This window comes from Amphiura filiformis, chromosome 2 (genome assembly GCF_039555335.1).
Source record: "Amphiura filiformis chromosome 2, Afil_fr2py, whole genome shotgun sequence".
Taxonomy (NCBI): domain Eukaryota; kingdom Metazoa; phylum Echinodermata; class Ophiuroidea; order Amphilepidida; family Amphiuridae; genus Amphiura; species Amphiura filiformis.
Window position 1 is genome coordinate 15,982,757 of NC_092629.1, and position 24,980 is coordinate 16,007,736.

The window sequence follows — 24,980 nt, forward strand, 5'->3', positions numbered from 1 at the left end:
TAAAAGTTGATCAGTACAAGATTTTAAAAAATTCATCAAAAAAAGTATTACATTTTGAAAAATGTCATCAAAATTTTGAAATTTTGAAGAAAAATGATGAAAAAACATGGTCATTCGGTGAGAAACTTTTCTGCAATTCTTGAAAAGAGGTGTCTTTTGGTGACAGACAAACCAAAATGCATGAAAAGGGGTCATTGGGTGAGAGGGAGTTCAGAAAAACAAAAAATGGGGTCATTGGGTGACAGGGAGTTGAAAAATGGGGGTCGATGTGGCCGTACATCCCCGTCACCCATTTTTAATGAGTCCCCCCCGGGGGGGGGGGTATTATGTCCGTGAGGGTGTGTCTGGCATTGGGGGTGTGGCTAGTAAATTGATTAGCATTGAAAGAACATTATCGAAAAGTCATCTTGGAATAAATGTGGGCCGTAAAAAAAAACATGGGTCCGGGAGAACCCCGCACTCCCGTCAAATCGTGGGTTTGGTTCAATTTCTCAATTTTATATGATACGTACCCTTAACATACCCAGCCAGGGCCTAGAGGGGAACAAAAAATAGTTCAAGTTCAATGGGCTACACGTGTTTTCAGCTACTACTATTGTACTTGCTCGATCGGTCAATCGTCTCGCGGTGATGCAATGTGCGTGCTTAACCAATTATATGCTACCTATTTAAATGCCGGGGTTATCACCGTGTCAAATAATTTTTGATCACACTGGCGCGAATTCTATAAATGTGGCCTTGCTACTGTGTGCTAACTCACAGCCCTGTTAGTTACACACCTGTGCGCATCATAGCGTTACGAACTTCAATACGCTCATTTATATCCATCTTACATACGATAACAAACTCTATATCAACATGTATCCCATTACGGTTTACCTCATCAACGTTATAGCTGCTATTACATTGGCTTCACTGTTTACTCAGATGGTGAAAGCCTTCCCAGCACTTGAAGACGAAGCAGTCAGGATTGTACAGCTAACGTCAATAAGCAACGCTCCAGATGAAGAGACACTCCTCGATGACGATGACAACGGGCAGATGCAATACGAGCATACCAGTAAAGACAATCTTGAAGACGCAGTACCTGTGCTTCAGATGCAATACACACACACCAGAAAAGACGATCTTGAAGACGCCGTACCTGTGTTTCAGAAGTGCAAGCGTAACAAACGTCATGTGCACACGCAGAAGATTAATCAGCAGGATACCACCTGGGAAGAGAATGCAGAAACAGGCTCTACCGAATCTCCATTAACCGATGAACAGATCTTAGATATTGAACTACAGTACCATATTGAGAGAATAAAACAGAAGATCTTAAGCAAACTTCATTTAGATCAACCGCCAAATGTAACTGCGTCAAAACAACAAATTCCACCAGAACTTTTGAGAAAGGTGATGTCTGCTGATGGCAATAGAAGGTCGCAGGCTATAGCAACGCTGGATGACGCAACTGCTGATGATGACATAAGTGATGCTGATGCTGGCAAAATTACACAGATCATTGTCATAGCTGAAAATGGTAAGTACAGTTAAAATATAATATATTGTCTATTGTCTTAATTTTCAAGGTCATATCATTTGCTAGTATTAAAAGTGTCGTGTTGCTTGATTCTATTAAAATAGATTTCAGTATCTTGTCCTTAGATCAACCACAAACTATCCAGTATAAAAAAGTACGGGGAAGTTATTATTTGAGGAGCGTACCGTAAAACTAGTAAAGTGTGGACTGCTGTAGATTATATTTTAGGGGAAAATCCCGGTATTGTTACAGCAAATTCCCTACAGGTATTACTTATGGCAAACATTCAAAGGGAATCGGTAGTTTATTTCTCAGATTAAAATTGTCATGATTGTTATAAAGTCTTCTTTGGATACATCATGACAAAACCATGGAAATTGATCAAAACATTTTTAATATTTGAAAACTCTTACGGTAATGATCTTAGACCTATTCGCTGGGAAATTCCAATACGGACTGTAATCTACCGTAGATCATGCCTACTGAATTGTTTGAGAGTTTAATGGACCAAAGTACATAGTCATAGTCAAAACTGCATTTTGTGAGCGAACGCGAATGTGTGACATAATAATTTATGATCAGGTGTGTCTAACAAAATGTTATAACAATTTATTTTATATTTTTGAAATTTATTTTTCGAGATATTCTAAAAAGTTTTAGGGGGAACTTAGTTATAGGTCTACTTGTGTGCCCTTTGTGGTTGCGCACATAATTCTGAAATACCCCGTTTATGGTAGAAAGGTGTTCTTACAGGTGTACTACAAATCTGATGGGTATCTTTTTTTAACTTCTTTTTTTACTGGACCATTTCAGAAACTAGGTAGGCCTACACCAATCTTCGAATTATTTTTTTTTACCTTAGAGTGCACTTTTGCACCCCATTTTGAAAGTTGTGTGCAATTTCATCTGACGCAGAGCAATAAGTGCAGTCTCAGACAATCAACACATAAAGTCAGTAAAATGTGGTATCGCAATTTGGTTATTCCTTCATGTAATTTTACACGAAATTAGGGTTAGGTTAGGGTTAAGGTTAGGGTTAGGATTAGGGTTAGGATTAGGGTTAGGATTAGGGTTAGGGTTAGGGTTAGGATTAGGATTAGGCTTAGGGTTAGGATTAGGGTTAGAGTTAGGATTAGATTACACGAAATAATTACATGAAGGATTGACCCGCAATTTTGCACCACACCTTTAAAGTTGTATCACATTGCACTGCGATAGGGCTTATTTCGAACACTGGGTACGTCCCTGAAGAGGTAAAACAGAAATTCCGAACTTCCGCAATGAACTAGAATTCCAATAACGTTTATCCACAGCAAAGAAACTTGTAGATGAACTTAAATTTATGCCAAAATCGTGGAATCCGTTAATCTTTTCAGTGAATGGTCAAAAATGAGCCTTGAAAATGCTTAAAATCTTAAGTATCAGGGTGCCCAGCATCACACACACTATTTAATCACGTATTAGATTTAAAACTAAATCTTACAGGTCTCAAATCAAATCTTTAAGATTTAAAATTCAAATCTATAAGATTAATTTTAAATCTAAAATTGATTGGTCTCTATTAACAATCCTTAAGGATTTATTTTTAAATCCCTGTAATTTAGAGTGCAGGGAGCAAGAGGGGGGAAACTTCTCACAGTGACAGTTTCCCTTTAACCCCTCCCCCTCGGCTACGTCACTAAACCTCATCAACTTGTTTATTTGGTAGCAATCGGCAAGTTGGTCAACTTGTGAGCCCTGTTCCCACGTCTCTGAGTTCAAATAAATCTATGGTGATTAATCTATATAGATAGTCTGGCAGTGGTAACACTAAACCTGAGATATAGAGATACCGTAGAACCTTGTCTACAAGCATATATAGGGCTTTGGATGAAAGGTAAATGATTTGGAAACAAGCGTGGATATGCCAATACAACAGATTGGCCTAAAAATAATACTTGTTTGTATATTCTTCTGTAATTTATTTACTCAAACTCCTTAATGGCGCTTGGATAATGTAGCTTTCATCAGACGTACTCTATATGCTTGTAGACGGGGTTTTACGGTATACCAAAATAGGGCAAAGGTAGAAATCAGATGAATATCAAAACATTCATTTATTTCCCATTCTTCCTTCCAAACAGTGGCTCCGACCCCTCCCCCATAATTTCGGCAGCCCAAGTACCCTATACCCTGCAAAAAAAAAAGATAACAATTTTAAGGTTAAGTTCATAATTGTAAGTTACAATTCATAATTGTAAGTTAAAATTCATAATTTTAAGTTAAAATTCATAATTTCAAAGTAATTATTAGAAAATATTTGTCAAAAGAAAAAAAACCATTGCTTCTTAAGTATAGACGATATTTTTGACACTATTGATGAAAGACAATACTCTGCCTATCAGTGTTTACAGTATCAACACATTCATCAAACACGTCATGGTTTAATATGAAATGATCACCCCGTGATATCATCTTTATCAATTTTTATGTTGAGCACATAAAATGAGCACATAAATTGTTCAAAACAGTTAAACGATTTTGACCTTAAAATACCTGGAAATGGGATGTTTGCTCTCAAATGTTGATAAAGCCGACTGCGCTGTCAAATGTCAACCCTGTAGCCCGGTCCTGTAGACCTAAAATATCAGCCCATTATTTTTCAGGAAAAAACGTCTGGTGTGCGTCTGACGTCAGGGCAAAGGCGTGGCGTGATTGGTTGCTGAAATGCGCAGTATGGCGTTTTTGGTCTGGTTGACAAGACACCATACGCAAACTATAGTCTTTTAATTCGGTCTTCAATTATACATCATATGTTACCCACGTGGAATAAAGTTGAACTTGACCTCGATTTAAACTTCAATGTTTCCTCTCAACACCTGTTTCATGACAAGAATAATAGCAGACGACAGACTATTGTCACTTTTAGATTATCTTTGTGGTTGTCTGCGAAATTCACAATAAAATGGCAAACAATTAGCGGAATAAATGGGCCGCCAGCATAGCTGTCTAAGGAGTGCATGTATGCGGGGTGGCGGGGATTCGTGTGTGTAGACCCGTGCAGGGGGTACCGGGAAGCATCCCTTCCAACAAAACTCACAAAGGTCCACCTTTTGCTATTTTTCAATTTAAAAAAAGGCCTAAAAGTAAACAAAAAGAGGCAATAGGGTGGGTTTAGGTCAAATCTGCACTTTTCATTCGAAAAAAAGAGCAATGTTTTTGGTACACCCTCCGAGCCTCCCCCCCCCTTCTTTTTTAAAATCCTATTTTACGAGTCTACACGTGTGTAACCCTAAAACTAGTGTTAATTTAAAAATTGCTCTGATTGGGCGATAGCACTTTCCAACGGAGGATATAAAAAAATATCTAGGCCTATTCTTTTTTGCCCACTTTTGTGCGATTGAAACATGACAAACATGAGATAGATATCAGTGCCTTGAAGAATTATAAAAATGAAGCAAATTATCCTCAAAGAGCACTAGACCAGGGAAATTGTAAAATAAAAAGAAATTCTCTGAAAAAAGTTATCCCCAAAGTCAACCCACAAACCGGGCCCACAAAGTTATCACAATTATTTCAGAATTCAATTGCATCATTTACGACCTCAAGAAGTCAGTATAGGTCAACTAATTTCCAATGGTACAGTTCTGTTTCCTCAACAATCAAAGCTCAAAATTAGACCACGAGATGTTGGGTATGAGGTTTTGTACCCAACATATTATTTAAAAGGTCGTTGTATGAATGTATATTGGGATTAACATATATGATTAAAGAACTGCGTACATACTGACGGATGAGTACTATATTTCGACTGCTCAGTGCCAGAAGTGGGTAAGAGCAATAGCTGCCCTGTGAACATTTGGCAATTTACACACAATAGGCCTATATTGTAGGCCTACTCACACGGCAGCTACACATTGCACTTACCCACTTCTGGCACAGAGAGCAGTCGATTTGAGTATTTCGCAATTCAGATGTTGATTCCGCATATTGCATCATTCACCTGCATGCCTTTTGAAACTCTTCGTATATAGCATGTGTTTTAACGTCAAAACGTGTTTAAAGTAAGTTATTATTTAGGTCAACGTGCTAGCCCGGGCGTGCTAGAGTCCCGAGTGCGGCTTTAACTGGTGCTCCCCGAGGCAATAGGGATCACTGATTTGTGTCGTGCGCGGTTTTAACATTGACTTTGCTTCAGTACAATTTAACAAAAGGCTTGGTTTTGGTATTGTGGAAACAATTTACTTTAAATACCACATATTGTCCTCTGATCACCTTTCTTCAACGTTATTTCCGTGAATTCTTGCTTAAATTTTCCAACTTTCAACGAGCACGCACTCAAATCGTGATTCATTCTAAAAAAAGGTTGAGGAGACATGAGAGCAACTTCAATCTTGCTTGTATATGCATGGTTACTCAGTCATTGACGAATTAGAAACTTTAAACAATTTTGGTACACTTAACGGTTAACGTTGATCTATCAAAAAGGGGCCAGTTTTATATAAGAGTTTTAGAAATTAGCATACAATCATGACAATTGTTAAAAAATGTATGCCCCACGCCAGGGGGAGGGGTCTCCCTAGTTGAAGGTATACGGGGATGTGCCACGGTTTGGGGGTTTCTTTTCAACGATTTTGGTATATCGATGGGTGGGTTTTCAGTTTAGACCAATGCTTCCCGGTTATTGGGCGCATTTTGGCAAAAGTACCTTTAAAAGCGCCTAATTAGGGCAAATTTGGGTGATTTGGAGGGCCTAATTAGGGCAAATTTGGGTGATTTGGAGGTGCTTTTTGTTGACAATTGGTATAACTGATGGGTGGCAAAAACAGCAAAAAGTAGCCTACAGAGAAAGACGGCATCCGAAAGTCTGCGTGGCACATGCCCATAACTTTTTTCGAAGACCCCCCCCCCCCGGCTTACGCCTACAAACATGTACTTGATTCCCTTTCCTAATGTTAAATGTAGGCTATATGACCAACATGACCAAAAGACCCATATAATTGACGTAGGCCTTTCTATATTCCAGGGCCTGAAGGTCTCAGTAAATTAAAATGTCCTAAAATTGCAGTTGCGCTTATTTGAGATTTAACTATTTGTTTCTATTGTTTTGTATTCAATTCACAGGTACTGGTGAATGTGACTTCCCGAATCGTCCCTCTGCTATCGTTTCAGTAATCCTTCAAGTGCAATCAGTGGCGACGAAATCACCTCGGCTTCCATTTGGGTCTACGTATTGCCAGATCCCTTCACTAACAGCAGCACCAGAACTTTAAACATCGTTCGTCCAGCAAAACGTTATGATCAACGCGTTACACTTGCAACTCAGCTTATCAGCAAATCTGAAGGGTGGGTAGAGATCACAATAGAACATTCTTTACACAGATGGGCTAAACACGAACAATATATCGAGATAAGTTTCGCTCAGGGAATGCCATCACTGTCTTCACTTTCTTCACAACAACCTAAACTTGAATTGGACATTAAAAACCACGTAAGAACCACTAGAACCACAACACCACGTAGAGTATGCCAAGCTGGCACAACCCAGTGTTGTAAACAAAGATATACCTTTAATTTTGCCGAAATCGGATGGGACTGGGTAATTGAGCCTACAGAGTATGTCGCTAGTTATTGCCGAGGAACATGCTCATCCTCAGGACCATTTACCTTCGATCACAGCCAGCTAGCTAGTTTAAAAGCACACCACATCAGTAGTCAAAATAGGGGAGGAGTTCGAGTGCCGCAGAGGCGCGAATTGTAGCCGCCGACTTGACGCCTTGTTGTGCTCCTGAGCGATTAGATCCTTTAAGTATTATGTACCTAAACTCAAACAATCAAATTACTAGGGATATACTTCCAAATATGATTGTCACAAGTTGTGGCTGTGCATAAATAGCTTAATTCCTTTATACTTTGCCCTTTTCCTCCTCTCCTCCTCCTTCTCCTCCTCCAATTTCTCCTCCACTTTCTCTTTTACTTCCTCCTTTTTTGAGTTCTCGAGCTCTATACCATGGACATACGTACCAATTAATCCATTACTCCCACTTCATCAGCTCAGACGATCATCCTCTCCTCCCGAGTTTCTATGACATGGCCCCGCTCCTAGTCGCTCGCTCTCTCTCTCCCTATTTCTATCTCAGACTCTCCTTCTCTACTCTCCTTCCACGCTCTTTCTTCAATCCCCAACCCCGTCCCTCCCCTTCACTATCTCTCTCGCTCTCTCTCGCTCTCTCTCTCTCTCTCTCTCTCTCTCTCTCTCTCTATCTATCTATCTATCTCTCTCTCAGGGTACAGGGTATTAAATATGTGTTCTAAAACATAAATTTAGAATGAAATTGCATCACTCTAGAAAGTGACGCATATCCATGTTATAATGTTATACAGTAATCACCGTGGTCGTCATTATTTTGTTTCTAGTGCTATTATTGCTAGACTGCTAGTATTATTTTTATAATTCACAAAGCGAATGTTTAGTGTCAGAAGTGGGTAAGTGCAATTAGCTGCCTTTTGGTAATTTACACACAGTATATTGTACTCATGTACACATTGCATGCAGCTATTGCACTTACCAGGCCCTTAACCAGGATTTATTTGGGGCTGAATTTGAAAAAGTGAACTTTAAAAAAAAAAACATTTTTTACCTTTTTAGAAGTAGAAGTAGAAGAAGGGGCGGATTTTGAAAAAGTGGACTTTTTTTCCAAAATTTTGACCTTTTTTGACCAAAAAGGCTTAATTTTTTTTTTCGATCGCCACGCTCGCAAATTTTTGGCATTGGTGATGTTAAATGTAGACCCCCCCCCTGCTTACGGGCTTGGCACTTACCCACTTCTAGCACTGAGCAGCTGATAAGCCAGATGTTGTTTTCAAACTTTGTTTAGATGTACTACAAATTGTGTAGCCCATTTTTGCATTTTTCTCAAAATTATAGCGCGTTGGGGACAAGTTATGTATATTATAGGGGCAAGGACTACAACTACTGCACTGGAAATTTTATTTCAGCACAGACAACAGTTGTGGAGTTACAGTCAAAAATGAGGGAAAACCAATATTTGATCAATAATCAATAACTACTTGCTTTGAGTTGTTGTTGTTGTAGTCCTTAAACCAAACTTGTTAAAAAATACGTATTCAGTATTCATTTGTCTCATTCCGTTTATAAAAATCAAGTGTTTTTACTGCATGTGACTAGTAGTAGTAAAAGTAAAAGGCCCTCAGTGATTTGCTCATCCGGACGATCGTAAAAATCATTACAATCCAGATTTTGGTACTTTTGTCATTGTCATAGTTGTGCTAACATAGCTTGCTACAGGTTCAATCGAAGCCGTGTATTTAAGACAAAATAAGGCATTTTACACGAATCTGTAATTTATATACGGACAGTATACAGCCTATATAGCCTGAATAGCTACATGGGCTTCAACTTCGTCAAAACTGCTGTTTTCTTCATTTTTTTTTTTCATTACCAAATTTTGAATAATTCATTTTACAAAACAACCAAATGACAAATTGAATGAATAATTCTTTAGGGGGCACTTTCTATTTTTTTGAAGCAATTTATAAACAATCCCATAACAGCAAACAATTTTGTTTTACACTTTTTTCGTCTGATCACTGAAAAATGTTGATCTGCCCCTTAATTGGCTGTTAAACAGTCTTAAATATATTGTAGTTGTGGTTGTATAACAACCTATATCGAAATAATTTATTATTTTTGTACATATCTGTAAAAACATTTGTCCTAAGAGACACAAAAAATATTAATTGTCGATGATTTAATGTAATCTTTATATTAAAGAATAAAAATAAGATTACAATAAAGATGTATTGATTGCTTTCATTATTTTTTGAAGAAATGATTCGATCAGAATAAATTAATCAGATTTGTTAAATTTTTTACACGATTGAAGTATACTTTCGTGAAATACCCTGCGTAAAGCAAGGCCAGAAGTGCTGGTTTTTGAAGAAAAAAAATCTTGAGAATTTGTAATAAATTTCCGGTTAAAATGAAAAGGGTACTTATCATTTTGTGAAAATAATGATATGTTATACCAGAAGGTGTCGCTCGATCTCTTGGTTTTACTCAAGAACTGCACGTGCAATACTAGTACTTTAATTATGTTATATAGATGCATGTACATTAATAGTGACTTCTCTTTGAACATTTCAAGAAGTTGTTAGTTCAGGGCTGTAAATTTGTTTTTGAAACTGCTAAGGGCTTTAATTGAGACATGGCATTATTTTTTTTAGCCTTACCGAAAAACGTGCTTTTTAACACGATACACTGTAAAACAAACTGTGCTGTAACTTTCTGGCATTAAAAGTTGCTGGAATTGTTCCGTAAAACATATCTGTAAAACTACGTAAATTATCGTTAGAATATGAAGAGTTTCCATATTGTTTTTGAGAGTTCAGGGTAAACATTTTATTTTTTACGGAACAGTTCGGGAAATTGGCCTATTACAGAAAATAGATGCACACCCCTATAGACATGATAGAGGAGTTCGGATTTCCGGACTGTTTGTCCAGTCCTAATTGATAGAAATCCAGACTTTTGAAGTGTCCAAAGTCGAAAAAAATCCAGCAGAAAATAGTCCAAAATCAGATATCCACAATTTGAGAGGCTCATTTTGGATAAATCCGTGATTTTAAATTGCATGTCCAAGCTTTTCCCAGTAACATTGGCAACTGTAATTCTAGTGTTGTTTTTCAGAAAGCAAACTTGGAAATCCAGACATTTCTTTTATATAAAAGTTACTTTTTAGTACTCTTCTATAGGGGGTGTGCACTTATTTTCTGGAATAGCGCATTGGTTGCCGAAACTCGTCACATTCAGGGGCGTAGCGAGCGGGTGGACAGGGTGGACGAAGATTATGGACCCCGAGGGTTCAGGAGCTCCGAGCAAAAGCAAAAATAAATAAAGGGTGATAAAGGAGATGTTAAAGGGCCTTCACTGCTCCTTGAACATCCCCCCCCCGAGGCTCTTGCTACGTCCCTGGTCAAATTACGGCACATGTATAACAGTGTACGGGTGATGTTTTGTTTCCGTCTTATTTTTGTCTAAGGGATGAAATCAAAATTCGACCGCCGGTTGAATCGCGTTCCATTGTTTTAGAACAAGAGAAACCTGCTCCAACCGGACGGAACCGCCCGGAACCGGCGGTCGACCACCGGTCGAGTTTTGATTTCATCCCTTCCTTAATGAAATTGTTACATAAAGTTTTGTACTAAAATTGCATCACCAATAAACATGCTAAATGTATTGTCAGATATATGCATCACATCTATTGTATTCATTAATGTGGTTGTATTGTATTAATAATATTATGGACAATGAGACAAATTAAAATATTGGAAAAGTACAGCTACAGCCATTTATAGACACGTATCATACTTATATAATGCGTGTGTGTTTGCAAAATTACTCCCGATCCCAGAAAAATGCAGCACTGATTTTTTTTCATCAATATCTTGTTTTGCCAAGTGAAATAGCTAAATCCTATTCCTAATGCTTTAGTTAGTTCTAGCTGGCAATAAAGGCCAAATTCCAATATATGTATGCCATTTGAGGGAAAATTGGCAATAACATGCAATTTTGCATGTTTTCTTACAATTGTAATCACAAAATTCCAAGATTTGGCACAAGTCTAAGCATTATGAGAAAGGTTTTTAAGGGGGTACTACACCCCTGGCCAATTTTGTGCCTATTTTTGCACTTTTCTCAGAAATTATAGCGCATTGGTGACAGGTAAGATATGTATATTATAGGGGCAAAGACTACAACTACTGCACTGAAAATTCAGCAAATCAAGGCAAGTAGTTATTAATTTATTGATCAAATATTGGTTTTCCCTCATTTTTGACTGTAACTCCACAACTGTTGTCTGTGCTGAAATAAAATTTCCAGTGCAGTAGTTGTAGTCCTTGTCCCTATAATAAACATATATTACTTGTCATCAATGCGCTATAATTTTTGAGAAAAATGCAAAAATAGGCACAAATTGGCCAGGGTGTAGTACCCCTTAACACAAGTCAACACATACATAAATGACAGCCAGTGAAAAAATTTCACTGACTATCCAGGATTTGAACCTGGGACCTTCGGATCACCGGACCGATGCTCTACCAACTGAGCTAATAAGTCAGATGGAGAAGAGCAGTGATGTTATTATCTATAGGCCTTCAGTTCAATAAGTCTAAGCATTCAAAATCTTGAGTATAGGCTACGAGTGTGCTCATCCTTTAACACTTGTTATTTTGATAATTGATTTTGAGAAAGATTAGAAAATGTGTTTTCCAATAATAAGAATACATAAATTATGAATGTTATGGCCCCTTTTTCCAAAAATTGACCAAATATCAAAATTTGACTTTCATTGCCAGTTAGAACGTGACCTAACTAAAGGATTAGGATTTAGATACGGTTCATCTGAATCCAGCATCAAAACAAGATAGTTGCAGGCTTTTACGACGGGAATTCATAACAATTAGTGGGTTTTTAGTAGGTTCGCCGTAGGACAAGTTTAGAACTGTCAAGTTTTTGTCAGGAGTAGCTCTTACTTCTTCAGGACAAAGTATCTAAGAATGAGAAATGTAGGCCGCCCCTTGCCTACTGGCTCTGAAAAGACTTTCATTGAAGACTGCCCCTTGGCTACAGAAAACAAGCAGACCTCGTCTATCCAGGGCCGGATTTACCTTTTTAGAGTACCTGGCCCAAGCCAAAATTTGGCGGCCCCAAACTCACCGTGAAATCCGCAAAAAACCTCAATTTCAGACTATTTAATAAATAAATAATAAATAAATTTCGGTGTTTTATATAGCGCCTTTTCCGGATCTAAGAGGATCAAAGCGCTGTAATTTCGCTGCCATGGTGGATCATCACAATCAGATTGCATCAACTAGGCTGGTTGCAGCCGAACTTGGCGCAAACCTATCCGCACTTATAGATGGTAACATCCACCAATTATCTATGCAGCTCCTGAAATTCCATTGGGTGAAGGACGTTTTTGCTAGCCAAACAACTAATCACCGATTTTTTGAAAGCAGGAGGAAACCGGAGATCCCGGAGAAAACCTGCGAGAGCGAGCATGGAATCGGGATAAACCAAGTGCACATGGGTCCTTGGGCCGCGTCGGGGCTTGAACCCGGGACCTCAGTGGTGCAAAGCGAGGGAACTACCGCTGCGCTAACTCGCCCTCCCAAGAGGTCAAGATGAAGGTGAATATTCTATTGGCAGGTGTGCGCGAAGCAATAGGGGGGGGCTATCACCCTATTTGTGCGTGAAACATGGTTTTTTTTTCGGGATAAAAGGAAGATGCACAGGGTAATTTTGGGGGCCCTGGACCCGGGCCCATCTGGCCCAGTGGTAAATCCGGCCCTGTGCCTATCTGCCAAATTCAAAGGTTTGGTGGCTCTGAAAAGAGCCGTTCACTGAAGACTGTCCATTGTCAACAGAGAACAAGCAGATCTCGCCTATCTGTTAAATTTGAAGGTTTGGTGGCTCTGAAAAGAGTCGTCTACAGATAATGTGACAAGCAGACTTTATTGCGGACGTGGTCAGTGTAGGATTTTTTACAAAATAGGAGTCATTATATCATATTTTGTATCAAGTTTTCCAAAATGTTCTGAATGCTATTCAAAGTTTTATATTCTTTATACAACCCGACATTTAAACGTTTCCTGTAATTTGCTGTAAAACTTGTGTTTACTGGGTTAGCTTAATTAAGAATATAGAATAGCTTGCCTCCAATAATTTCAGATGTCAAAATTCCAAATAATTTTAAATGTTGACAAAGAAAGCTGATTTAGGTATGAGTTTATTACAGGGTATTTTGATGGAAAAGAGCACGGTGGCTTAGCGGACCCGAAATCATAATGTCGCGGGTTCGAGTCACATCAACGTGTTGTGTCCTTGGGCAAGGTACTATTATGTCATGAGACGTGGATTTACGTGGTGTCTTATTTATTGGAAAAAAAGGTTTCAATTTACAACAAAAACGTAATTTTAATAGTTTGAAACGTATAAAATATAATATTATTTTTGATTTAATTAGTCTTGTGAATTTAAGTAATCAAACAATTCAAAAATTCTGCCTACGCGAAAAAAAGCACACACAAAAACATGAAGTGTTATTCAAATTACATAGTAGTATCACCGTTCAATGGCGTAGCCAGGACTTTTTCAGAGGGTGGGAAAAAGAAAAGGGATAAGGGATAAGGCAGATTTTAAGGGGAAACTTTGACGAAAATTGTCAAAAATGGGCTAAAAGGTATATACAAACAAGGCCTAAAAATCTTAAATATCAGGGCGGCCTGGGGGGGGGCAAAAGGTGGGGAGATTTCTCATATGTTACAAGCGGACAAATACAAGATATGCTTGAAAGCCATCTGACATGAAAGAGGACCTATTCATTATAAAGGTATTTTATAATCTGCATAATTCATTTTAATCTATTCACTGAACCATAAATATATTTGTTTGAATGTGTGACACCTAAATCGGGAACATTAACTTAATTTAATAAAGTTATTATATGTTTCGTTTTGATTAAATTACTTACGTAAAGTGAAAAAGTTGCGTAACACAAATGCCTAACAGCAAATACAAAACGTTTTTCACATAATTCGCTTTAGGGTTAGAAAAGATTGAAATTCGCTTTAAAATGATGTATATCATGTCTATAGTACTTGACATTTAAGTAGTGAAAATCAATAAAACAGTCAATAAATCCTTTGTTTCCTATTGTTTATTGTTAAGTTCAATGGAGCATATCTCAATAGTGGCACTGGTGACATCCGGGCTCAGTTGTGCTGAGGGGTCACAAATGTCTTAGTGGTGCTTACCTCTTGAGAACCCTGTATCCCCGGCCTGTGTCACATCAGGGAAGTGCATACCATGTCCTCCACTACTTTGAGTCGTTAGGGGTTACTCCAGTCTGGTTCGCTCGGAAAACAACTTAACGCCCTCTATAATAATTGAAACCTTCTACCTAATAGAATGATGTGAGCGATTGACTAGAGGGCACAATTTATCTATTAGTACTCGATAGAGGGGAGCTGAGAAGGGTTTAATATTATCTCGGGATAGTAGCATAGTGCAGTTACCATGGTTACGTCCACGGCAAATTCACCGTGACCTTTCCAGCCATAAACCCGCTTATTGAAGATTAAACCGATATGCAGTACTAAACCATTATATAGTAATCTATTGTCCAATGCAAATTTATTACCACATGATAATATTAATCCAATGAGCGACCGAATTGTCCGCTACGGACGACTAATCCAATCGATAATGACGCTATTGACATGTACGAGCGGAGCTCCACTGACCGAGTTTTGGGGTATTTTTCACTGGTTTGCTGTCATTTACTCATCAAGGCGGACCACCGTTATTATAAGGACTATGCTAATTATTTAAAGATTGACATGTAGAGAATAAGCCATACTTGATTGACAGAAAGTACTAAATTTGTACCTATTACGGTTTTATGACACCAATCTTCCAAATACGACCTAACCAGGATTGCCCGGGGAAGCAAAATGTGCATTGGAATAACACGGCGAGTTTGGATAGATGGTAGGATTTCTTTTTCATAAAAATGTATGTTCCCCCGCTATTAAAGCTTGTACCGGGTTGAAAATTCAGATATTTGGAAAGGAATAAGTAAATGAAACATAGAGCAAGTACTAAACTCATAGCTTTTATACTTCTTGATATATAACGCTAACTAGTTCATCCCCTATAGTTACAACACAGCGCTACCAGTAGGGTTCAATTGCCTATTGTGAGTGCCCCTGTGTTGTGTGCATACATGTAGTTAACAATAAACTGCATGATGGGCCTACATTACTTTAGCAAACACATTCACTATACATGATCCATTTAACAGAATTTTTTAATTTCTTCGGTCCCAATCCAGTTCACCAATAATATTCCTATCAAGCAGTCTGCTCCCCGGACCCGCTCCCGCCATGCGCCACACAACGTCATTATTGACATGAGTTTAAAGAACTTGAAATGTTTAATATTAAAAAAAATAATAATAATATTTTTTTTTAAAGCACAGTGATTTATAGTGCGCTACGCACAGGCACAACGCCCAGAAATATCAATAGGTTAATTTGCCAAAAATGTGTATTATATCACGAATTAAAAAAAAAAAATCCAAATTATTTGATATCATAAGGACATTCCTCAGATATAGAGAGCAACTTGGTGTGTCTGATGTGCTCTCAGGCCCCACAGTATTTTTGTATTTTTGTGGGGCCTGAGAGGAAATCCTTCTGATATCAAATAATTTTGATTTTTTTTTTAACTTTCTAAATCATGATATGTACTTAGGGGCTGTGCAATAATTATGACCCCCCCAGGTAAAATCCAACCGACTCGCCAAAATTCGCTTGCCCCCACCCCTCTCGGCCCGCCAAAAATCGCTTGCCCCCACCCTCTCGGCCCGCCAAAATTCTTTGCCCCCCCTTGTAAACCCCAAGAAAAATGTCTTAGTGTTGCTTACCTCTTGAGAACCCTGTATCCCCGGCCTGTGTCACACCAGGGAAGTGCATACTGTCCTCCACTACTTTGAGTCGTTAGGGGTTACTCCAGTCTGGTTCGCTCGGAAAACAACTTAACGCCCTCTATAACAACTGAAACCTTCTACCTAATAGAATGATGTGAGCGATTGACTAGAGGGCACTATTTATCTATTAGTACTCGATAGAGGGGAGTTCCGGAGCTGTGAGGGTTATTATCCCGGGATAGTACCCGGGGGGTGGCACTTCAATATGAAATGGATATAGGTGTAGGGCTGGCACTTTCGCAGTAAGGGGCATTCGGTGAGAGCAAAATGTAAAAAATATGAGGTCATTGGGTGAGAGCATGATTTTTGGCATTCGGTGAGAGCAAAATGTAAAAAATATGGGGTCATTGGGGGAGAACATGACTTTTTTTTAATTGAAATTTTTGGGTGAGAGCCGAAACAGCGCCACAAAAACCTCGAAAATCTAATTTCTAGTTCGAAATGGCTTCAAATTGTTTTAACAAAATCAGTGATAAATGAAAGTTGCTGTTGAAATGGAACTAAGGGTCTTTGGGTGACAGATCAAATGGAAAAATAGGGGGTCTTCGGGTGACAGAGCATGTGTTCGTAAAAAATATGGGGTCTTTGGGTGACAGCGATGCTGAAAAAGGGGGGTCTTAACAGCCCTACATACGCTTCACCTCCAAAGTTGAGTGCCCCGGGGGATAGTTGAGCTACATTACTTTAGCAAACACATTAACTATACATGATCCATTTAACAGAATTTTTAATTTCTTCGGTCCCAATTCAGTTCACCAAGAATAGTCCTATCAAGCAGTCTGCTCCCCGACCCGCTGAAATTATTTTAAAAAATAATAATATTTCAAGTTTAAACTATTATGTCAATGATGTCATTTTTACAAGGGAAACGTGTGAAAATTCAAGTGGAGGTCATTTGAGGTCAAATGTCGTACAGGGGCCAAATTTTTTAATTGCTTCGACTGTAATCAGACTTGTACGACTATGTGGGTCAATTAGTGGTAGTCAAAATAAATATTTTTGCTAAAATTACTTGGCTCAGGTGATGGACTTAACTCTGTAGTTATGGGGTTCAACAGTTATGTGGTTCAATAGTTATGGGGCTTAACAGGTCCAGGGTCAATTTGCATCTTGCACAGGAGTTACAATTAAACGTTGGTCCCATTTTTTGTAAAAATTGAGACAAATTGTTCCTCAAGTTCAAGGATTCATGAACTTATAGTTGTGACGTGAAATTCAGAAGATAGATGATAAATAAAACAAAGGTCATTGAATCATACGGACTCTTTGCTACGGTGACATACTAACACCAGACATCACAGATAGTACAAACTATTCTTTTCTGAACCTTTTTTCAGTTTCAGTTTCAGAACCTTATAAGCTAGACGAATTACAATTTGCCTCAATTTTTACAAAATTGAAGCAAAGACTGTTGATCCCTGTACAACAAGCATATCTTATCTTAAATCGTAACTTCTTAAAGTTGGGGGCAAACTTGACATTTCTGGGATCCATGGGACCAGACAAACCATTTGACATATTCGAAGGTGCTTTTACAACCAAATTATTTTTCCCCTGTACGATTATGTGGGTCAATTTGTTGGACTTTTCGAGGGTCACGGTCTCAAAAATTAACATTGTTTGGCAAACAACATTCGAATTCATCGTATAGCAAATTTACTCAAAATATTATAAGCTATTACATGATTTTACACATTATTATGTTTTGTTGAATCCAAGGGTGTAAAAAATATTGGATCCAAAACATAATAATGATATAATTGGATTGGTCTCGCTATGAGTTTTAAAATATTGGACTTGACTACGTCTCGTCCAATATTTTAAAACTCATAGCTCGACCAATAAATATGGGCTCAATCGATCCAATTTTATATCAAACTAACCAAATAGAACCAGTTTATTGGAAAGTTCCATCCAATAGAATAAGCCTATTGAGTGGCGGCGTCATAATTTTCTGGTAAGGGGGGGGGGGGGGAATTGAGTAATCGAATTTCTTCGTGGGATTTATCAAAAATTCACCTAAAAGTTACCATGTTTGCCACAAGAGTTGAAACTTCCCACATTTATATTTCTTATTTTGACTGAGCTGGGGTAAATAGGAGGAGTGTAAACCCCAAGATTTGTGGAAAATGTCCCACCCTGCACAGCCCACTCCCTCGCTCCGACACTACATCTATAATCAAAGACAGAATTGAAAAGACTATAGTACGTCTGACGTCATGTCAATCAAGTCGGGCACGGTTTGTTTACGACTGTCGTGATGAGTTTCTAACTTCAAAAATACAAACCGTTTTAAAAGTTGGGTCTTCGTAAGGTGACGAAAAATGAAAACCCTGTTCTACGAGCCCGACCGACCCAGATTTGGAACAAATTGGGAAAAAATTTCCTGCACAAATGAATGTCGACCCAAATTTCGGAAATTTCAGGAACAATTTTTTTTTTTTTTTTTTTTTTTTTTTTTGTGTGTGTTTTTACAAATTATTTACAGATTTTGGTTATTTTTTTTGTCTTTTCAAAAACAAACAAAAAAAAAAAAAAGACCGACCGACCCTACTTGAAATGTACGTCCACCCGTAGAACAGGGTTTCTTTTTTCGTCGCCTTATGGGTATTTACACCGATTTTCTCACCTCTTCCTCCTTTTTTTCAAAAACCCGAACGTGAAACGTGTTTTTTTATATTTTACTTGGCCTTATATGTTTCGTTTTGAATAAATTACTTACGTAAAGTGAAAAAGTTGCCAAACACAAATGCCTAACAGCAAATACAAAACGTTTTTCACATTATCATGATTATTCGCTTTAGGGTTAGAAAAGGTTGACAGAAAACGTGAAAATGTCGGGTTATATAAAGAGTATAAAACGTTTCCATAACATTCAAAAAGCATTATTTGAAAACTTGCTGCCAAACTTGTATCAAAATGTTATTTAAATGTTAACAAGATATTTTGCAAAATATTTTTTCACAACTCTTTGCAGATATATTTTACAATAACATTTTGACAACATTTAAAAAAAAAGGTTTTTGTAGTGTAATTTCACACACAATGTTTTAAAACATTTTCATGACCTTTATATAATGTTATTAAAACGTTTTCACTTACACCCAAACCCAAAATATAATCCATTGTCACTGGGTAAGAAGCATAAAAAGCCTGTAGAACAATGTAACTTTTTATTGGTCGAAAATGTCGCCGTAAATGGTTGTATTTCGCAGTGAAGATGATAAAAGATAGCAACAAAAACCCGCTCACTTGATGTATGTGTTCCAAAATTTAAACCAAGAGAAATGATCGATTGGTTTTTGGATTATACAAAAATGTCTTAGTGGGGCTTACCTCTTGAGAACCCTGTATGATGTATCCCCGGCCTGTGTCACACCAGGGAAGTGCATACCATGTCCTCCACTACTTTGAGTGGTTAGGTGTTACTCCGTTACTCCAGTCTGGTACGCTCGAAAACAACTTAACGCCCTCTATAACAACTGAAACCTTCTACCTAATTGAATGATGTGAGCGATTGACTAGAGGGCACAATTTATCTATTAGTACTCGATAGAGGGGAGCTCCGGAGCTAGAGATGTGAGGGTTATTATCCCGAGATAGTACCCGGGGGGGGGGGCACTTCAATATGAAATGGATATAGGTGTAGGGCTGGCACTTTCGCACTAAGGGGCATTCGGTGAGAGCAAAATGTAAAAAATATGAGGTCATTGGGTGAGAGCATGATTTTTGGCATTCGGTGAGAGCAAAACTGTAAAAAAATATGGGGTCATTGGGGAGAACATGACTTTTTTTAATTGAAATTTTTTGGGTGAGAGCCGAAACAGCGCCACAAAACCTCGAAAATCTAATTTCTAGTTCGAAATGGCTTCAAATTGTTTTAACAAAATCAGTGATAAATGAAAGTTGCTGTTGAAATGGAACTAAGGGTCTTTGGGTGACAGATCAAATGGAAAAATAGGGGGTCTTCGGGTGACAGAGCATGTGTTCGTAAAAAATATGGGGTCTTTGGGTGACAGCGATGCTGAAAAAGGGTCTTAACAGCCCTACATACGCTTCACCTCCAAAGTTGAGTGCCCCCCGGGGATAGTAGGGCTACATTACTTTAGCAAACACATTAACTATACATGATCCATTTAACAGAATTTTAATTTCTTCGGTCCCAATTCAGTTCACCAATAATATTCCTATCAAGCAGTCTGCTCCCCGACCCGCTGAAATTATTTTAAAAAAATAATAATATTTCAAGTTTTTAAAATATTATGTCAATGATGTCATTTTTACAAGAGAAACGTGTGAAAATTCAAGTGGAGGTCATTTGAGGTTATTTGAGGTCAAATGTAGTACAGGGGCCAAATTTTTTAATTGCTTCGACTGTAATCAGACTTGTACGACTATGTGGGTCAATTAGTGGTAGTCAAAATAAATATTTTTGCTAAAATTACTTGGCTCAGGTGATGGACTTAACTCTGTAGTTATGGGGTTCAACAGTTATGTGGTTCAATAGTTATGGGGCTTAACAGGTCCAGGGTCAATTTGCATCTTGCACAGGAGTTACAATTAAACGTTGGTCCCATTTTTTGTAAAAATTGAGACAAATTGTTCCTCAAGTTCAAGGATTCATGAACTTATAGTTGTGACGTGAAATTCAGAAGATAGATGATAAATAAAAACAAAGGTCATTGAATCATACGGACTCTTTGCTACGGTGACATACTAACACCAGACATCACAGATAGTACAAACTATTCTTTTCTGAACCTTTTTCAGTTTCAGAACCTTCTAAGCTAGACGAACAATTTGCCTCAATTTTTACAAAAATTGAAGCAAAGACTGATCTCTGTACAAAAAGCAAATCTTATCTTAAATCATAACTTCTTAAAGTTGGGGGCAAACTTGACATTTCTGTGATCCATGGGACCATGGGACAAAGACAAACCATATTCGACATATTCGAAGGTGCTTTTACAACCAAATTAATTTTCCCCTGTACGATTATACGGTCATTTTGTTGGACTTTTCGAGGGTCACGGTCTCAAAAATTAATATTGTTTGGCAAACAACATTCGAAATTTCGAATTTATCGTATAGCAAATTTACCCAAAATATTATAAGCTGATTACACGATTTTACACAAACTTACCGAATGGAGCGCGATTTTTCCAAAATAGAACAAGTCTAATAAGTCTATTGGAAAGTTCCATCCAATAGACTAAGCCTATTGAGTGGCGGCGTCATAATTTTTCGGGAAGTTACCATGTTTGCCCCAAAATTTGAAACTTCCCACATTTCTTATTTTGACTGGGTTGGGGTAAATAGGGGGAGTGTAAACCCCAAGATTGGTGGAAAATGTCCCACCCTGCACAGTCCACTCCCTCGCTCCGACACTACATCTATAATCAAAGACAGAATTAAAAGACTTGTTTGCGTCTGACGTCATGTCAATCTAACTCGGGCACGGTTTGTTTACGAGTGTCGTGATGAGTTTCTGACTGTAAAACAGCGTACTTTATGGTTATTTTGGCACTTTCAAATATACAAACCGTTTCAAAAGTTAGGTCTTAGTAATATGAAACTTTCTTTCAAGAAGGCACCATGTCAACAATGCCTAGAAAAGTTGCTTTTGCCATGTAAAACTTTTTTCACCATTTTCTAGATTCCTTTTTTCCGATCGGCACCAGATGAACCAACCTTCCTTTTACGAACCAATCAACGGTCGTGGGGAGTTTGATTGACAGTTATGTCAGGCGCAAACTTTTAATTCAGTCTTTGATTATACAATGACTTTTAAAGAACACACAGTATACCAATCATTGCTTGATTTATATCTTTATTTTGTATTTTAACGAGCCTGGTTTATATATAAAAAGAACTGTACCATAAAGTTAAAGGTGAAATTTCTACGGGATATGATGTACACAGGCTCAGATAATGATCATTAATTGCACGCACATGAAAATATGATAGTAGGCTTTTGCAAAAAAAGACAAGGATAATAAAAGAGTACAAAATGCAAAAAGCTGGGGTTAAAGTTCATTGTCAGCTCACGAACCAGGGTTATATCACAGAGGGTTGAGCTAACTTGGTTTAAATCTATTAATATCTTGATGTTACATGAGTGGACTAAAATCAGGTTTAATTTATAAACTGAAAATTTGAATCTTCAAAGATTCAGCTAACTTGATAAAAAATAATTATTAGTCATAATAATTCATTCAATCAATTACAAGAAAAACTTTCTCAGGTAAACAAAATCTAAAATGTTACTAAAAGGTACTGATTATCAAAAATAACAAAAAATGAAATAATTATACATTACAAATGTTACAGAGACATGATTTGACTCCATGAACCACGCGGTTTATATAGGTCGTCGTTACCCCGTAGGTCAGGAGGTCGCAAAACAAAGAGCACAGGTTTTGACCCCGTAAGATTACAGGTCGACATTTACCCCAAAGGTCACGGAGTCGCAACACAAAGGTCACGGGTTTTGACACCGTAAGATTACAGGTCGACTGTACCCCCAAAGGTTACGGGGTCGCAACACAGAGGTCACGGGTCGCACCCCGTAAGATTACAGGTCGACATTTACCCCCAAAGGTCACGGGGTCGCAACACAAAGGTCACAGGTTTTGACCCCGTAAGATTACAGGTCGACATTTACCCCCAAAGGTCACGAGGTCGCAACACAAAGGTCACGGGTTTTGACCCAGTACGATTACAGGTCGACTTTACACCCAACGGTCACGGGGTCGCAACACAAAGTTCACGAGTTTTGACCCCTTTAACCATAAGGTAAAATTACCCAACGGGTCACAGGAATCAGCATACAATGGTCACGGGATTTCACCCTGTAACCTCCAAGGAAACGGGTTAAGACCCCATTCCATTGTAATGATTGATGAATAGCAAAACATTATCTGGATCATTATATGATTACTGGAGAAAACAAAACACGGATTATCACACATCTTATCTGCGTGACCAGTACATTGATAACAATGGCTATAAATAAACTAAGTTATCTAGTAATAAACTTAATGATTAAGACATTGTTCTCTCTAACAATGTCAAAGAAATGTCTACGAAACCGTAGGTCTACGAACAATATCAGTTTCTTATTTTGAATTGAATCATCCATTAATAAATGCCAAACTATTCAATAATATCCAAAACCATTTTCAATATGGCATATAAAAGTTTAATGTATGTATGTATATAAAATTCACTATAAATAGTTGATAATCGATGATCTTAAAGATCATGTCCCACATGCAAATTTCTTGTTCCCTATACACAGTGTGCAAGGTTCCTAATACGCAGTTTTCAAAAAAATTGTTTTGTGCAGGTTTTTCATATTAGATTAATGACCAAAAATTTAACCTTTTTTAGAAATTTCTTGATTTGAATGTACTGAGCCTTAAATATCTGTGCGAGGCCAAGAGTTGCAATCAAAATTGCGAGAGGGCGACATAGAGAGTTTATGCGGATGAATTCCCCACAACGTTCAAATAATGTAGGAAAACGTACCATTTCAAAGCATCAATCCCCAAAATGACAATGTTTACACTAATTTGGTATTTTCAGTGATTTAAGGCAGCTTGCAGTGGCTGCGCAATGGGGGGGGGGCAGGGGGGCAGACAGTAAAAACCCAAAAATACGACATTTTGAGATTTCCACTTTTTGTTGCAATTTTTACGCAAAACAGGTTTATTCACTTTGCCCCCTATACCCCCCCCCCTCCCCCAAAAAATACTGGCGCTACCACTGCAACAGTCCTTGGTCTGAATATCTTGCATCGCACATGCCGATAGTGGTATTGAACCTCACTCCCACATATCTTATCTCGCATAGGCTTTTTGGTGGTATACCGTAATAATTCGTTAATAAGCATTATGTGCCTATTTTAGTATTAACGAGTTGCTTGGACAAGAACGAATTTTTATGGTAGTTTGTTAAACTTTTTCTTTTTTAATTTTAGTTATAAAGCTTAACCAACTACCCTAAAAAGTCGTTCTCGTCCGAGCAACTCGATTATAGGCGCATATGCTTATTAACGAATTTTTACGGTATAACCTGTTGCGTTACATCGCTTCGTTTACTTTATTCTTCTACTCAAGGTAAATACACAGTATTTGCTTTGTCAATTACCAAACAAATACAACCTTTTACTTTGGAAGCACTCAAGCAGACATACCGTAGAATTCCGTCTACAAGCATATAATGCCTCCACAAAAATATCACAATACATTGGTCTTACAATATACGTGTTTCTACACCCGTCTGTATCAGTAATATAATTGCAAACTCCAAATAATGTTTTGGTGGAGGGTGTCTGCATCTCGTCTCTTTCATCAAAAAAGCCCTCGTTTGAAGGCATATGCTTGTAGACGGAATTCTACGGTATTGAACAATGTTCAACAATATGTCTCCCAAATTTAAAAAAAAAAAAAAATAATAATAATAATAATAATAATAATAAAACACTCTCAGTATCTGCTATGAATTACTTGTAAGGCCAAAATACAGCTTTTGCATACTTCACCCACTTTTTTTAGACACTGAGCAATCAATCGCTTTGTGAGCAATCTGATACAAAACCATCTACTGCATAAAGTAAAAAAGTCTACAGTGGCCTAGCCAGGGGCAAGGCGGTATCCCCCATATGAGAAGTCTTGACCCCGCCCCCCTCCCACCTCTTGCCCTCCTGATATTTAAGATTTTTAGGCCTTTTTGTACCTTTTAGCCCATTTTGACCATTTTCGTCAAAGTTTGCCCTTAAAATCTGCCTTACCCCTTTTTCTTTTTCCCACCCTCTGAAAAAGTCCCGGCTACGCCACTGAACGGTAATACCACTATGTAATTTGAATAACACTTCGTGTTTTTGTGTGCTTTTTTTT

The 24,980-nt window shown here is 37.9% G+C and overlaps 2 protein-coding genes, 1 long non-coding RNA gene and 1 other non-coding gene across 4 annotated transcripts; 2 read left to right on the forward strand and 2 right to left on the reverse strand.

The window, feature by feature from the left end:
- The first annotated feature begins 713 nt into the window (after positions 1-713).
- On the forward strand, positions 714-6,777 carry LOC140145939 (uncharacterized). Its single transcript, XM_072167679.1, has 2 exons — positions 714-1,525; positions 6,629-6,777. The coding sequence occupies exons 1-2, from the start codon at positions 859-861 to the stop codon at positions 6,775-6,777; spliced, it is 816 nt and encodes a 271-aa protein (XP_072023780.1). The 5' UTR covers positions 714-858.
- LOC140145940 (inhibin beta E chain-like) lies at positions 6,773-8,133 on the forward strand. The gene is made up of 2 exons (XM_072167680.1): positions 6,773-7,215; positions 7,266-8,133. The coding sequence occupies exons 1-2, from the start codon at positions 6,933-6,935 to the stop codon at positions 7,394-7,396; spliced, it is 414 nt and encodes a 137-aa protein (XP_072023781.1). The 5' UTR covers positions 6,773-6,932; the 3' UTR covers positions 7,397-8,133.
- A 3,439-nt stretch (positions 8,134-11,572) lies between these two features.
- Trnat-ggu (transfer RNA threonine (anticodon GGU)) lies at positions 11,573-11,646 on the reverse strand. The gene has a single exon. It is a non-coding gene; the product is annotated as a tRNA-Thr (tRNA).
- A 10,247-nt stretch (positions 11,647-21,893) lies between these two features.
- On the reverse strand, positions 21,894-24,601 carry LOC140145941 (uncharacterized). Its single transcript, XR_011858153.1, has 2 exons — positions 22,673-24,601; positions 21,894-22,423 (listed from the first exon to the last, which is right to left on the reverse strand). It is a non-coding gene; the product is annotated as an uncharacterized lncRNA (long non-coding RNA).
- Positions 24,602-24,980: the final 379 nt, after the last annotated feature.

Bases quoted from the DNA above. Each gene is read 5' to 3' on its own strand.
- LOC140145940 (XM_072167680.1), top strand. From the start codon at position 6,933: ATGCCATCACTGTCTTCACTTTCTTCACAACAACCTAAACTTGAATTG. The intron at 7,216-7,265 runs GTAGTCAAAATA...CGCGAATTGTAG, and splicing joins TTTAAAAGCACACCACATCA to CCGCCGACTTGACGCCTTGT.
- LOC140145939 (XM_072167679.1), top strand. From the start codon at position 859: ATGTATCCCATTACGGTTTACCTCATCAACGTTATAGCTGCTATTACA. The intron at 1,526-6,628 runs GTAAGTACAGTT...TTCAATTCACAG, and splicing joins CATTGTCATAGCTGAAAATG to GTACTGGTGAATGTGACTTC.